We start from the raw sequence: 15,230 nt of genomic DNA, 5'->3' as shown, positions 1-15,230 counted from the left end.
CCCAACCGTTTTATGGCCTCTCAATTAACGGATCGTTTTTCAACGAGGGATGTGAACTTTACGTCATAAACTATACCAAGGAATTCAAATGACGAAATTCCGGCGAAGAGACACGTCACGTCGGTTTTAACTTACTGCTTCTCGTCTGGGTTATTCCTGCTTTCTCGGTCGTAACGCGCAGCCTGCTCTTCGTCTCAAAATGATCAAGGGATTTTTCACGGTAAGATTCATGGTGAATATCAATCGTCAGAAAATAGTTGATATTTATCATACATTATTCGTTGTGTATATACATATACATACACATAGACGGTTTAATAAAGTATTCCACAAGATTCGAAGCCTATCGATCAAAATATCACTTCACGTGTTCTGCATACTGCACTAAATCTACATTGAAAATCTTGCGAAATGGGGAAGGTCCCACCTTCCTCCTACAGCCTTTGCAGTCATCTTATCCTCAGGCCGCAGAGGATGCTTCGGCATTGAGTATATTTTCACAGCCTGTTGCTTTTTCGATAGCTTCATATACAGAAGTCGTCACACTGGCAGGTTCCGGTTGTTCGCATCTACTCAATTTTTCGAGCGTGCAGATTTTGGCCGTCCGAATATTCCTGTTGGTCGATCAATGATAATGATAAGTCATTTTTGAGCAAAACTTTCACTGCAGCATATGCTGCTGGAGTATAATATAACAGCAATAATTGTCTGATCTTTCACTTACTTGCATTCGTTCAGGCTTGGGTATGATGGTTCATAAGACCATGGAGCACCAGCAATCCGGGCGCCGTCGGTGAGGACGATGGGATTGTCGTGGAGCGGCATTTGTACCGAACAGTTCCTGGGATAATGGTGAACGAAACACTCAAATCCACGAGCCGTGTAAAATGCTTGGATAAAAAAAGACAACGTTATGTAAATTTACAAGAGGTTAAACAATTTGAAAACGTTGAAACCTGGTGGATTTGCATAATCGTTTTTCGCCTTTTCAATTTTCACATCTAAACCTTCGGTGGCGTATCTTCAAGATTTATTCTGCATTCATGGGAACGAATTTCACGGAGCCGTAGGTTCGGAACCAACCAAGAAGTGGTATTTTTCATGTGCATTTTTACATTTTTCGGTTTCCAAGACGAAAGTAGAGTCGGTTTATTGCTAGATTAGTACACTCTATAGCGAGCAGTTTAGTTTCATAACTACGTGCATATGTTTGTGAGGGTATTTCGATATCCACAAAAACGATCCATGCATACTATATGTGTAGTAAATAAACTTACAAATGAGGTTACTTCCGTTGTTCCCGCAGACGGAATCCGCAGCTGCAAATCTCATGTTGTACATGATGTTGGCAGTCGCGCGTTCCGCTTCGTCCAGACAAGGTCTGACTGAATTTAGAGCTAGCTTCGTCGAGTTTAACACAGTCATATACGTGTCACAAAGTCTCGGTATCTGTTCCTGCCCGTTCCATGATTCTACGCCGACAAGCAGAACCTGATTTATAGTGTCGTTGACCAAGGAATCTATCGAATTTTGCAGGCTCAGCAGGCTTTCCTTGGCATCGTCGAATGCCTTTGGTCCACCATTCTTCTTGCACTTGTCGATTACGGCTTGCTTGACGGCCTCATCATAATTATTCAAATGGTATAAACGAAGGGCTCTCAGCATGTCGATGTAAAATTCAGCAAGCATCTCTGGATTTGGTGTATTTTTCGGTTTAGTAGCCTCGGAACATAAGATTCCTGTAACAGAGTGGAAGCGTATAGGAACGAAAGCAAAACATGGTCTACGAAATGAAAGTGAATCACAGGTGAAGGTGAAACAACAACCAAATATTGGAACGGCTTATTTCACGAGCTAGTGAAAAATCACGAAGTGTTGACAGCTCAAACGAATAGTATTCAACCGATTAGATGCTCGAACTGTCAGTAACTTGATTCTGAGATGCTCAAAACCATATCGCACAGTTATACGTCGAAGTGGCGGCTAAATTCGATCAAGTTTAAGTCTACTTGTCTTGCCGTATAGTTTCACAAGTTGGCTTACCAGCAATCAGGTGAACGAATAAAAATGCAACGAAAATCTTCATCGTGACAACCAGAAGTGAGACTCTTGACTACGCCTCACGAATTCAGTACTGAAACTCACGTCGTTACGAATCTTAATAACCGAGACCAACTTCTTCTGTGGTCGAACTCTAGTCAATAACGAACTTTGAATGGAAGAGTATCTAGCTTTTATACATACACGCTAATCGTATAATCCACACAGAGGTCAAGATATCCAAACCTGACGGCTACCAGTTTCAACGAAGATACAGTTTTGACCTGTGCTATTATCAAAGTACAGGGCATCGGATTAACAGCCAAGGTAATGTTCGTTTGATCTCCGGCAACATCACCCGATGTGGCCAAAGTTCTTTCTCGTACATTCGAATTAAAACGTTTTCTGTCTTATCGCTACACATAAACTATACGTAAAATATGCAGTTAGCGTCGGCGGTGCGTGTTGTACGAAATGTCAGACTTATGGATTGCAAATCACAGAAACGCAGAATCGTGTTACTCCACAACATTCCACGTGAAATGCATGTACTCATGTTCTTCGATCGAGGTATGAATTGTCACTCTGAGACTAACGATGCTGAGCAGAAACTTGGAAGTTTGATTTTGATTGCTTTCCTGGGTCAAGTTCTGGATAATGTTTGTTTTCCTCACGGTCTTCAATGTTCGTTTCCGCTTTCATTCATGTGACAAACACCACTGCGTAGTGAAAGATATTGCAGCGCACTTCGGGCTGACATTTGAGATTTTCCCTGCGATAAATTCATGTTTTGATAATTTTTTCATCAGTTCACATCAATGATGAAGTGTCAATGAGATGATCGTCGTATCAAGCTTGGTAAGCTTTTTAAATCTCCACGACTGGAGAATCCTGCTATATAGGAACTCACGGCCTCAGTATTGCCCTTGAATCGTAGCCTTTGCATTGATGTACAATTCGAGCAGAAAATGTATTTCCGGTTCAGTCGATGAAAAGTAGATCACTAACTTTATGCTCTACTTGACCATAGAATTAACTTATTTGACCTGAAAAGCGCGATGAAAGTGGTATGTTTCTCCCTAAGACGGATTTGCGGGAAATATGTACCGAATTCAAAAGTCCCAATTTTCAAACAAATATTGCAGCAAAAATTGAGTCGGAAATAAAGTCCCATATTCAACCCAGGAAAAAAACTCTACTTTATTTCCTTGTTACATAGTGTATTATTATTTGACAAAATCAGTATCTCGCATATCTCATGGTGGTAATTTTCATTTTCACTTCTAAATTCAATCGTTTTCGAGGGAGTGATGACGAAATTCTGGACTGAGCTTATCTCCTTTATTTTCACTATTCTACGTCTTTTAATCAATCGTCAGTCCACAATCTGCAGATCCAAAGTTGCCAGAGTTGACAAATATTTCAACACAATTTTGTGATCGACAGTGTACATTGGTCATGGAAATTTTTTTGGATCCCCACAAATATCGACGTCACGGTTCAAATTCCAAGAAGCAAGTGAGTCAAGATTGATAAGTCGCGAGGTTCATACCCGCGTATCAGTTGGGGGGTGATAGCTGGGATGGTGAAGTTTGAGGCTTGAGGGGAAGGGGGGGGGGGGGGGGGACGGTTTTGCAGTTTCGAAAACTCGAATTTTTTTTCGGCTCATTTTATTTATAAACATTTCAAGAATATATTCCCAAAATTTTAAGTCGATCTGAGCAAAACTCTTGAAGTTATTGTCTAGTTATTTTCCTGCCTTTCAACACTATAGCTCTGACAGCAGGTATACAGGTTATTTACTTTTATCGTTCTGGTCCATTATTCCGTTTCGAGAATATTTTATTCAGTAAAGACAGGTAAGTAAAGCCATAACGACATATTTTATTCTTGTATGTATATATTATACACTGTACAATATTTTAAAACGAGAGACGAGCGTCAGTTTGTCGTTGTACGTTCGATCGTGCGCTTGTGATTTTTCTCAACACTACTTTCTCAAAGTCCGTGTTTACTGCCATTTGAAAACTACTTGACCGATTCATTTCAAACATAGTACAAATTTTCTACATATAAAATACCTCCCCCCAACGTGTAGTTGGAATTTTTTTCTTCACATGAAGGTGGTTTCCCACCCACGAAATGGCGGGATTTTTCGTGAAAAATAGCAGTTTACACTTTAGATGGCCGCCAAAAATTTTTAAATGATAAAAAACAATAATCAAAGAACGTTGTGGGGAGGATTTGATGATATTTTGACTAAATTCTAATGGTTTTTGATATAGGATAACTTCCGACCGAGACATAGTGAAGACCGCAAATTGTTCTTTTTCTGAGACGTTCTGGGGCAAGTTCTGTCACCGGCTTGTTTTTGAATATTTCCGCATCAAAAAAATACAGAATATTTTTAAAAGTATACTTAATAATGCGCAAAAGGTTTGACTGAATTTTGCTCAATTCATACTTTTAAAAAAAATCCACAAAAAAATTGGTTTTTTCTTACGCTGAAAACCTTACCCCCCCCCCCGCCTTAACAATCTTTCACGAGAGGAATTATCAAGAGACCATTTTTTGATAACCTTCGCCAAACTTTACGACATCTGTCGTATGATTTTCCGTACAACTTATTCAACATTGACAGAAATATTCTAGGATGCATTTTTCATTTTTAGCATCCACGCCATCACTTCTCGAGTGAAATATTACCATACTTGTTTGAAATAACTAAAATGTTTGACTTTCTGGAATAACGCGCGTGAGAGTAACTACAGGTATACTTTTCAACGAGTGCTGCCTGTCACGTTAATGGAGAAAAAAATGTCAGCGTAGCTACCGGGAGGAAAAACCCGTCAGAATCGTTCGACTCGCTTTGCGATCGGTGGCGCATTCGACCTTGGACGAAATCGGGGTCGTACTATCGGTGGATTTTGCTGGTCGAGTAAACCCGCGCAGTAATGACGGCCGTCCGTGTATCGAAAGCGAATAAATGATTGCCGTGTCGGAATACGCGGGAGATGAGTGTCGATGAAATTGACGGGAGATTTCGTTGGGGCGAGATTCGCGGGGTCGCCGAATAACCCGGCTGTCGAAAATCGTCCTCTCGCAATCTTTGCATTACAGACGTCTCAAATACCACACTCGCACGGTATGATGTTTGTATTGCATGAAAATGACGGGTGCCGATGGAACTCCAGAAAGTGCTTCGAAGCCAGGTTCTCGTGAGTCGTGTGATGGATCTTCTGGTAGCGTCATCGCGTCACTGAGGTGGCGAAGACACATTCTTATGCTCATTTTGCGTTTCCTCTAAATCTGCCATTCCATTTCCGCCAACTATGGTTGGAAGTTTCGTACCTACACGCTCAAAATCTATCAGACGGACACGTACGGGTATTGTATTAGTCATAACAACGATCATGATCGCGGACCGCTGGAGTAGAGAATGATAACTATCAGACTAATTGTTGAGGGGGAACATTTACATGTGAAGGGTTCAAAAATTCCGGCTCAGGAAGAAGTGGGCCAATACTCAGCCACGAATTTAACGCGAGGGATGAACCCGGTGATTCGAACTACCGTAACGTCGGTGAAATCTTTCTCTCCGACAAGGCGGAAAGAAATTAGTATGCTTTTCCTCCCAATCGCCTTGCGCTCGTGAGTCGCGGTACGAGGATATCCATGGTGTGATTCAGGGTCCTGGATGTAGAGTCTGTGGAATGAAACGGCCGGCCTCCCAAGACGTGACAAAATAAATTTATTTTTCCATAAGACTCGCGTTTATTGATATTTCAAAGCTGGCAATGATTGCAACGGATTCGCTGTTCGTCGTATGATCGCGAATTCGCACAAATATAATTTACAACGTACTTTGATGTGAGTTGAAATCATTGTAGGAAACAGGACTAGAACAGAGAAATTATTTTGAAGGATCCCGAATTCGAGTACGGAAAAAAAAGAAATAAAATGCGGTTTCCACAGAAGAAAAAACTGTGCATTTTGATCTCGCAATCGCTTCATGGTTGATAATTTATTTTTTCTTCATGTAGAATATACAACACACTGCGATCATTTTCATTGCAAAACATTAGTCTACTCAAGGTTGGTGAATTTTCAATCCCCCGACGACTATGGTATGGTTGATGAATTCCCAACACTCGTAATAATCTGTAAAGATTACAAATGACTATTCATATTCAATTTATGTTTACCAAATCGACTATTTAATTGATTTTTCAGGCGGTTAAAAAGCCCGGCTTATATTTGTTTCAAGTTATTCATCAAATTTGACCGAAGCGATAACAGATTGACGAACGAGTCAGCCGACAGTGGAATAAGCTTCATACTTAAGCAAAACTTGTTGCTGGCCTTGACAACGCATCGCTGAAATAAAAATGTGAGTAATTGAAAAATCGTGTCAAATTTCGTATAACGCTGCAGTTTCATTCCGAGTACTAACGCGGCGACTAGAGAATTAAATCACAAATCTGACCGCTCTGATCTGAACACCGATATTCCGTGTATTCGCATCCATATTTGGCTCAACGGCCCGCGGAATATAGTTGAAAACACATTCGGGCAGCCGCGACATATCGACGCGCGAGTCTTGTCGCGGGTTCATTAAATCGGATTCTCTGGCTAACGCGACTCAGCGCGGAATTCGCACAACAGCGGGTGCGTTACGAGCACTTGATTTCGCCGCGAAACCGGATTTGCCGACGCATCTGCAGAGCAGAGGACAGTCCGAGTTATTTGTCGGCTTCAGGTATATTCTCCACCGTCTCCCTCTCTCTCTCTCTCTCTCAGCGTGGACTAACTATCAATTGTCTGGTTTTCGTCGATCCACTGTTGTTCTATTTTTACAATCTATGTCTATTTCCGTTTTACTATGTTATACTTTTATTCTTATTGTTACTCTTAATTTTATTATTATTTATAATTTATTATACATATTTTCTTGTACTACCTATTCTCATCCTGTATCTATCTAATTGTGCACTGTTATTTTATCCCTACCGTCGGTTCTTTAAACTATAAATCATTCATCATTTTGAACGATTACGAACTCTAGTCTGTATATCTATTATTAGGTAGCTATCTATTTACTTTATCTTTCCGGTCCGTTGGTCAGTAATATATCCTTTTTATTGTGTTATACTTTTGTTATGTTATACTACTATGACTGGATCTATTGTACAATCCGGTTCTTGTATTCTATGTCTCTACCTACGTATCAAAATTACCTGCATCGATCTTTGAAGTTCCTCCACTGATCGCCTTTTTGTTTGCCTTAAAGCCCAAGCGGGTCATGGCATAATAAACTCGATCCATCTATCTATCCATCTCTCCCCCTTGATGATACTCGCTCGGCCGCCGAATATTTTCTACCTTCTTTCTCTCAAGTTACCCCGGGAATTTCTCTACCGACCCCTCGATCCGGAATGAGCGACTCACAATCGCCTCCAAGATTGCGGTTTTGAAATTATACTCTGTTACAAGAGTCTTGTATTTTCGTATTCATATCTTTTCACTTATCATATCTTGCGTCTAGTTTTTTGGACTGAATTCGAAATACTTGCTTTCATGTAGGGACCATATTCAAATGTATGAAATGAAATGTTTCATTCTGTAGGTCTCGAATTGTATTCTCACTACCAAGATTCGGTCATCAGAATTTAAAGCTACTCTTTGATAAGACTTAAACTATTGATATCGAAACTTTTACCAAACACGAATACACACGCTTATAAGAAATGTGTATCGTTTAGTCGTTTGTTTCACACGATTCATTTCTCCGTCTGCACTCCGATTCGCAAGCGATGTACGCATACTTGCCTGTACCTACTATGTTCTACACGGTTTCTTTTTGTTTTTTCTCTCTTCCTATATCACGCATCGGTCTGCAAGACATCGAATATACCTATGTATAGTATATAATATTGACCCGAGGCTTCATCGAGGGTTTAAAAAATCGACCTTTTCGTGATTTGCGAGTTTTCGATCCGGGCGGTATATTTGCCAAGGAATACAAAAAAGGCGGCAAAAGGCGGGTATCAATATCAAGTCTGCGTGAATAGTCTTACCAGGGTCAAGAATTAGAAGTTGGGCCGTTCAGCCGGCTCAGATTCCGAAGGCGAATCTGCGACTGGACGTGCGGAGAATTCTTTCCAGCTTCGATAAGCGCAAGATATTCACGTCAGGCGATTCGCATCTGGTGCATTTTATGCAAACAGTAGTCGACGTTGAGGCTTTCACCGATTTTCTTATAGATAATTTTTCCTCGATTTTCATAATAAATTGTTCGCTGCTTGTGAAATTTTCTTATGTTCAATACCTATTCACGGTATCATGCTGATTTTAATTGACATTCGACTCGACGTGAAATGGAAAATTAGCTCTAGAATTCAGAGTCAGCCCCATCCGTTTTATGGCCTTTCAATTAACGGATCGTTATTTAATGAGGGATGTGAACTTCACGTCATAAACTATACCAAGGAATTCAAATGACGAAATTCCGGCGAAGAGACACGTCACGTCGGTTTTAACTTACTGCTTCTCGTCTGGGTTATTCCTGCTTTCTCGGTCGTAACGCGCAACCTGCTCTTAGTCTCAAAATGGTCGAGGGATTTTTCAGGGTAAGATTCATGGCGAATATCGATCGTCAGAAAATAATTGATATTTATCATACATTATCCGTTGTGTATATACATAAACATACACATAGACGGTTGATTAAAGTATTCCACAAGATTCGAAGCCCATCGATCAAAATATCACTTTGCGTGTTCTGCATAAGCACTAAATCTACATTGAAAATCTTGCGAAATGGGGAAGGTCCCACCATCCTCCTACAGCCTTTGCAGTCATCTCATCCTCAGGCCGCAGAGGATGCTTCGGCATTGAGTATTTTTTCACAGCCTGTTGCTTTTTCGACAGCATCATATACAGAAGTCGTCACACTGGCAGGTTCCGGTTGTTCGCATCCACTCAATTTTTCGAGCGTGCAGATTTTGGCCGTTCGAATATTCCTGTTGGTCGATTAATGATAATGATAAGTCATTTTTGAGCGAAACTTTCACTGTAGCATATACTGCTGGAGTATAATATAACGGCAACAATTTTTCATCTATCACTTACTTGCATTCGTTCAGGCTTGGGTAGGATGGTTCATAAGACCATGGAGCACCAGCAATCCGGGCGCCGTCGGTGAGGACGATGGGATTGTCGTGGAGCGGCATTTGTACCGAACAGTTCCTGGGATAATGGTGAACGAAACACTCAAATCCACGAGCCGTGTAAAATGCTTGGATAAAAAAAGACAACGTTATGTAAATTTACAAGAGGTTAAACAATTTGAAAACGTTGAAACCTGGTGGATTTGCATAATCGTTTTTCGCCTTTTCAATTTTCACATCTAAACCTTCGGTGGCGTATCTTCAAGATTTATTCTGCATTCATGGGAACGAATCTCACGGAGCCGTAGGTTCGGAACCAACCAAGAAGTGGTATTTTTCATGTGCATTTTTACATTTTTCGGTTTCCAAGACGAAAGTAGAGTCGGTTTATTGCTAGATTAGTACACTCTATAGCGAGCAGTTTAGTTTTATAACTACGTGCATATGTTTGTGAGGGTATTTCGATATCCACAAAAACGATCCATGCATACTATATGTGTAGTAAATAAACTTACAAATGAGGTTACTTCCGTTGTTCCCGCAGACGGAATCCGCAGCTGCAAATCTCATGTTGTACATGATGTTGGCAGTCGCGCGTTCCGCTTCGTCCAGACAAGGTCTGACTGAATTTAGAGCTAGCTTCGTCGAGTTTAACACAGTCATATACGTGTCACAAAGTCTCGGTATCTGTTCCTGCCCGTTCCATGATTCTACGCCGACAAGCAGAACCTGATTTATAGTGTCGTTGACCAAGGAATCTATCGAATTTTGCAGGCTCAGCAGGCTTTCCTTGGCATCGTCGAATGCCTTTGGTCCACCATTCTTCTTGCACTTGTCGATCACGGCTTGCTTGACGGCCTCATCATAATTATTCAGATTGTATAAACGCAGGGCTCTCAGCATGTCGATGTAAAATTGTGCAAGCATCTCTGGATGTAGTGTATCTTTCGGTTTAGTAGCCTCGGAACATAGGATTCCTGTAACAGAGTGGAAGCGTATAGGAACGAAAGCAAAACATGGTCTACGAAATGAAAGTGAATCACAGGTGAATGTGGAACAACAACCAAATATTGGAACGGCTTATTTCACGAGCTAGTGAAAAATCACGAAGTGTTGACAGCTCAAACGAATAGTATTCAACAGATTAGATGATAGAACCGTCAGTCACTTGATTCTGAGATGCTCAAAACTGTATCGCACAGTTATACGTCGAAGTTGAAGCTAAATTCGATCGAGTTCAAGTCTGCTTGTCTTGCCGTATAGTTTCACAAGTTGGCTTACCAGCAATCAGGTTAACGAATAAAAATGCAACGAAAATCTTCATTGTGACAGCCAGAAGTAAGACTCTCGACTACGCCTCACGAATTCAGTACTGAAACTCACGTCGTTACGAATCTTAATAACCGAGACCAACTTCTTCTGTGGTCGAACTCTAGTCAATAACGAACTTTGAATTGAAGAGTATCCAGCTTTTATACATACACGCTAATCGTATAATCCACACAGACGTCAAGATATCCAAACCTGACACCTAGCAGTTTTAACGAAGATACAGTTTTGACCTGTGCTATTATCAAAGTACAGGGCATCGGATTAACAGCCAAGGTAATGTTCGTTTGATCTCCGGCAACATCACCCGATGTGGCCAAAGTTCTTTCTCGTACATTCGAATTAAAACGTTTTCTGTCTTATCGCTACACGTAAGCTATACGTAAAATATGCAGTTAGCGTCGGCGGTGCGTGTTTTACGAAATGTCAGACTTGTGGATTGCGAATCACAGAGACGCAGAATCGTGTTACTCCACAACATTCCACGTGAAATGCATGTACTCATGTTCTTTGATCGAGGTATGAATTGTCACTCTGAGACTAACGATACTGAGCAGAAACTTGGATGATTGATTTTAAATGCTTTCCTGGGTCAAGTTCTGGATAATGTTTGTTTTCCTCACGGTCTTCAATGTTCGTTTCCGTTTTCATTCATGTGACGAACACCATTGCGCAGCGAAAGGTATTGCAGCGCACTTCGGGCTGACATTTGAGATTTACTCTGCGATAAGTTCATGTATTGATAATTTTTTCATCAGTTCACATCAGTGATGAAGTGTCAATGAGTTGATCGTCGTATGAAGCTTGGTAAGCTTTTTAAATCTCCACGACTGGAGAATCCTGCTATATAGGAACTCACGGCCTCAGTATTGCCCTTGAATCGTAGCCTTTACATTGATGTACAATTCGAGTAGAAAATGTATTTTCGGTTCAGTCGATGAAAAGTAGATTACTAACTTCATGCTCGACTTGACCATAGAATTAACTTATTTGACCTGACCTTTGACGAAATCGGGGTCGTACTATCAGTGGATTCTGCTGGTCGGGTAAACCCGCGCAGTAATGACGGCCGTCCGTGTATCGAAAGCGAATGAATGATTGCCGTGTCGGAATACGCGGGAGATGAGTGTCGATGAAATTGACGGGAGATTTCGTTGGGGCGAGATTCGCGGGGTCGCCGAATAACCCGGCTGTCGAAAATCGTCCTCTCGCAATCTTTGCATTACAGACGTCTCAAATACCAAACACGCACGGTATGATGTTTGTATTGCATGAAAATGACGAGTGCCGATGGAACTCCAGAGCCTGACGCTCCTCCGCTCGTCCTCGCAATTCGTCGCCTTACGCCCGGCGCTGTTCACTCCGAAAAAAAATCTCACCACCACATTTTAGGCATTTGCACCGTGATTTCTTCACACTCACTTTAAGATTTACGTGTATATTAGCCAGCCCGGCAACGCGGACGAGACCATAAAACGAACCTTATGATGCCCATCTGGAAATCGAAATCCATGCCGTTCACGTTCCTGATGCGCCGTGAATGGTTCCGGCAAATATCGATGACAGCAATGATAACTTCGTCGAGAGTGAGAGATTTCTTCATCCTTCATTGATACGCTGATCATATGTCTGACAATTTGAACATATCCAAACAACTTTACGTTGTTTCACGGATGGACGGACCTAGCTTGCGGTTTATTGCGGCACCGGGTCGTGTTGTTCGGTGTCGAGATCTTTCGGTGATCGACACGAGGAAAATTTACAAGAGGGGTCGGGCAAGGTTTGATAAAGCTCAATGATGAGCACTCGATTATTTGTTTGAACTTATTTTTTCATTGGTACCACACTCGCATACTAAATGCTTTTCGATTCACTTCAAAGTAATTCCTAAGACGCAATGGTAATCGATGAAACTTCGCAGTATTCTCTGCGAGTTGTGCCGTACGAATGACTCGGTGACCGTTTGGCCACCTCGTGATCGCAGCCGACATGTTATTAACCCAAATATATATGTTTGTACTTGAGATGACACTCGGCGAGAGAATTTAAACTGTGATCAAGCTCGGCTGAAGGATTAAGCCTTTTAAAGAGGTATTATAAATTCGACTTCGTCGCAACGCATCTTTATGTGAATTAACCTTGTCGCAGGATCGAAGAAGATGCAGGGAAGTTATTTTTTGACACATCTTGCGGTAAGTGAATGTTACCTTCACAGCGATCTCTGGAATTGTAAAAACATACTGCTGCGCACTGTGTATTTACCGGATTTTAATCGATGGAAACAAACGCTGCGCTAAGGAGCGAAGGTGATGCTCGGATTACTAACATCGGTTACAATAGGTTATATCAGCTTTTCTTTGTGTACCAATACCACTTTTGTCAGATCTTATGGCGAACTTACCACACTTGTGTCAAAAATAGTACACGTAACTCGTGCGTGCAGGTATCACCTACTTCCCGTACTTGTCATGTAATGTACTATTATGGGACATGAATATGAGTATCGAAAATACAGAACAGAATGCGATTTTTGGACAGAAAACTGGTACGTACATTATTGTTTTTACGTCAAACAACTGCATTAGAATATCGATAATGAAGTAATTGGGTAAAGTTTAACTATCGGTACCAAAATCTAGCGACAAAAAACGCTGGGTAGTCAGCATCCGTACTTTGACCATATTCGGACAAGCAGCCCCGAGAAATCGGTCACACAATTATATTGCATTCTGGTTACTGTTGGAATCACTTTTCACATTGTCACCGCCATCGCGTCCAACACCATTGGCCTCTACAGTCGCTGATGTATGTGCATTCAGTAAGTTTTTACAGCCTGTTATTTCTTTGTAATGATTCCTATCATCGCTCAGAAGGTTGAAAGACTTTGGCTGCTCGCAACTTTGAAACTGCTGGAGAACGCAGGTTAGAATTGAATCCATGCGCCTGATTAACGAATAATACGAAATTCTACAATTATGCGATTAAATTATTACCGAAGTATATGCTGGATATCGTTCGATCACAAACTGACGGTATAGTTACATGTGCAAATGTAACCCACCTGCATTTTTCCAAGTCCACAGTATACGCTGACGGGACACTCCACGGTAGGCCAATCCTATCAACGGCGGTATTGTTGTCAGACGATCCATGGACAGGCTGAGTTACTCGAGTACAATTTGCTATAGCCTCGCTCTTGTTTGCTATACAATCAGCGGCATGATCCCTTCAAAATGCTGGAAATTAGTACATTACGATACGAGTGCGCAAAGTAGGTCGTTCCCGCACGAGCAACGGTGACGACGGGCGACGGTGAAGTTATTCACAGTTTGGAACACGTGACAAACCTTAGCGAATTCTTTCTGATCGTTTAGTGGTCGAAAGAAGTTCAGTACCTACATCATCTGGCACTGTTTCGTTTACCATTGACTTTACAGAGTTCTGAAAGTCTCGCACTGCTGCGGAGGCATTACCGAAGGCGAAGGGTCCACCATTTTTCTCACACTCATCTCTCACGGCTTGTCTCACGCTTTCATCCATAAAAGTTAAGGGGTCCACAGCGTTATTCTTCATGTAAGTTCGAAAGCATAGCAGAACGAAACCCAAATCGATTTTACCCCCTGTTTGAGCCATGCTGGAGGCTACAGATCCTGTCAAGGAAATAGGCGTTTACCTAAACTACAAATTCAAAGAATGACTGTCAACTGATTGGAATAGAGAGGCTGCCGGCAAATCATTCTTGGGGCTCAAGATAAGAATCGACGAAATTTTAGCGGCTCATTTACTATCTTAAGACTTCTTGAGGGGATTATTTGTGACGGAATCAATATAGATAAGGCAACTCACCAACGGCGAAAATATATGCTAGTGTATAAAGAATCTTCATTCTGACAAAATTGGTCAAGGTGTTCAGCACTTTTGTCTAGTAAATTAACGGGAGCGGCTTGCACAGTTAGGTTAAACTTTCAATTAACGTCTCTGCTTCACGCTGCTTCGTTGATCAAACTCGAAACGGTTTTTACATGTTGCTTTTTATCTCCGTGCAAGTGACCCAAAACCGCAGTTCAATGATAGTATACTTGTTAATCGAAATAGTTCTGCTATTGAATTTCAAGCCACTGAGGACTGACATAATCGCCACAACTGTTGAAGCTTGGGCTGCGATGAAATACGTGGAAAAAGACGTTATCGGGATGCCATTTTTCCCCATCTCCCCGACGTTATTACGATTTTGCGGCTCGAGATGTTTACGGTTTTAACCACTAACTGATGTCATCGTCAAATATTTCCTATATATTTCATCTCCTCCTGAGATCAACGTGCACATACGAAATTGTCAATTTTCACAACAATCTTTGATCATTCATCATTACCTCTGGTTTTATCCATGAAGAGTAATAGTCATTTGACGGTGATGAAGAAATTACAGACTTCATTTATCTCAGAGCGCGACGTGCCGCGCGAATGGAGACAAATAACAGTGAAGATCCCCTTGTCAAAAATCCGTGAGACTCCTCGAGCTCACTCAGTGATCGGTGACTGATTTGACCCTGGACGAAACGAGGCTCATAATTTCAGTGAACTTTGCTAGGAAATATAAGAGCAGCGAATATGGCAACTCGGTCTTCAAGAGAGAATGAATGATTGCCGTTTCGGAATACGCAGGAGAAAAGTGTCGATAAAATTGACGGG

At 41.4% G+C, this 15,230-nt stretch overlaps 3 protein-coding genes across 18 annotated transcripts in view; 1 reads left to right on the top strand and 2 right to left on the bottom strand.

Moving 5' to 3' along the window:
• Positions 1–15,230, top strand: part of LOC124303758 (pleckstrin homology domain-containing family G member 5) — a 166,475-nt gene that overhangs the window by 74,297 nt on the left and 76,948 nt on the right. The window lies entirely within an intron of this gene.
• On the bottom strand, positions 243–2,209 carry LOC124303759 (27 kDa hemolymph glycoprotein-like). The gene is made up of 4 exons (XM_046761374.1): positions 2,044–2,209; positions 1,278–1,739; positions 725–890; positions 243–614 (listed from the first exon to the last, which is right to left on the bottom strand). The coding sequence occupies exons 1-4, from the start codon at positions 2,084–2,086 to the stop codon at positions 461–463; spliced, it is 825 nt and encodes a 274-aa protein (XP_046617330.1). The 5' UTR covers positions 2,087–2,209; the 3' UTR covers positions 243–460.
• The window catches only part of LOC124303761 (27 kDa glycoprotein-like), a 38,355-nt gene continuing 31,811 nt past the window's right edge, over positions 8,687–15,230 (bottom strand). For 4 of the 5 annotated variants that reach the window (XM_046761377.1, XM_046761380.1, XM_046761378.1 and 1 more), the window contains exons 2-4: positions 9,725–10,186; positions 9,172–9,337; positions 8,687–9,062 (exon numbers count right to left, since the gene is read on the bottom strand). In XM_046761377.1, the coding sequence (XP_046617333.1) occupies positions 8,909–9,062; positions 9,172–9,337; positions 9,725–10,186 (782 nt within the window). In that variant the 3' untranslated portion in view covers positions 8,687–8,908. Of the gene's footprint in view, positions 9,063–9,171; positions 9,338–9,724; positions 10,187–10,490; positions 10,643–15,230 lie in introns of those variants that run through there. The other variant, XM_046761375.1, reaches the window with a different exon arrangement.

The sequence above is a fragment of the Neodiprion virginianus genome, chromosome 4 (assembly GCF_021901495.1).
Source record: "Neodiprion virginianus isolate iyNeoVirg1 chromosome 4, iyNeoVirg1.1, whole genome shotgun sequence".
Taxonomy (NCBI): domain Eukaryota; kingdom Metazoa; phylum Arthropoda; class Insecta; order Hymenoptera; family Diprionidae; genus Neodiprion; species Neodiprion virginianus.
The sequence above is the reverse complement of the archived record's forward strand: the minus strand, read 5'-3'. Positions and strand labels throughout refer to the sequence as shown.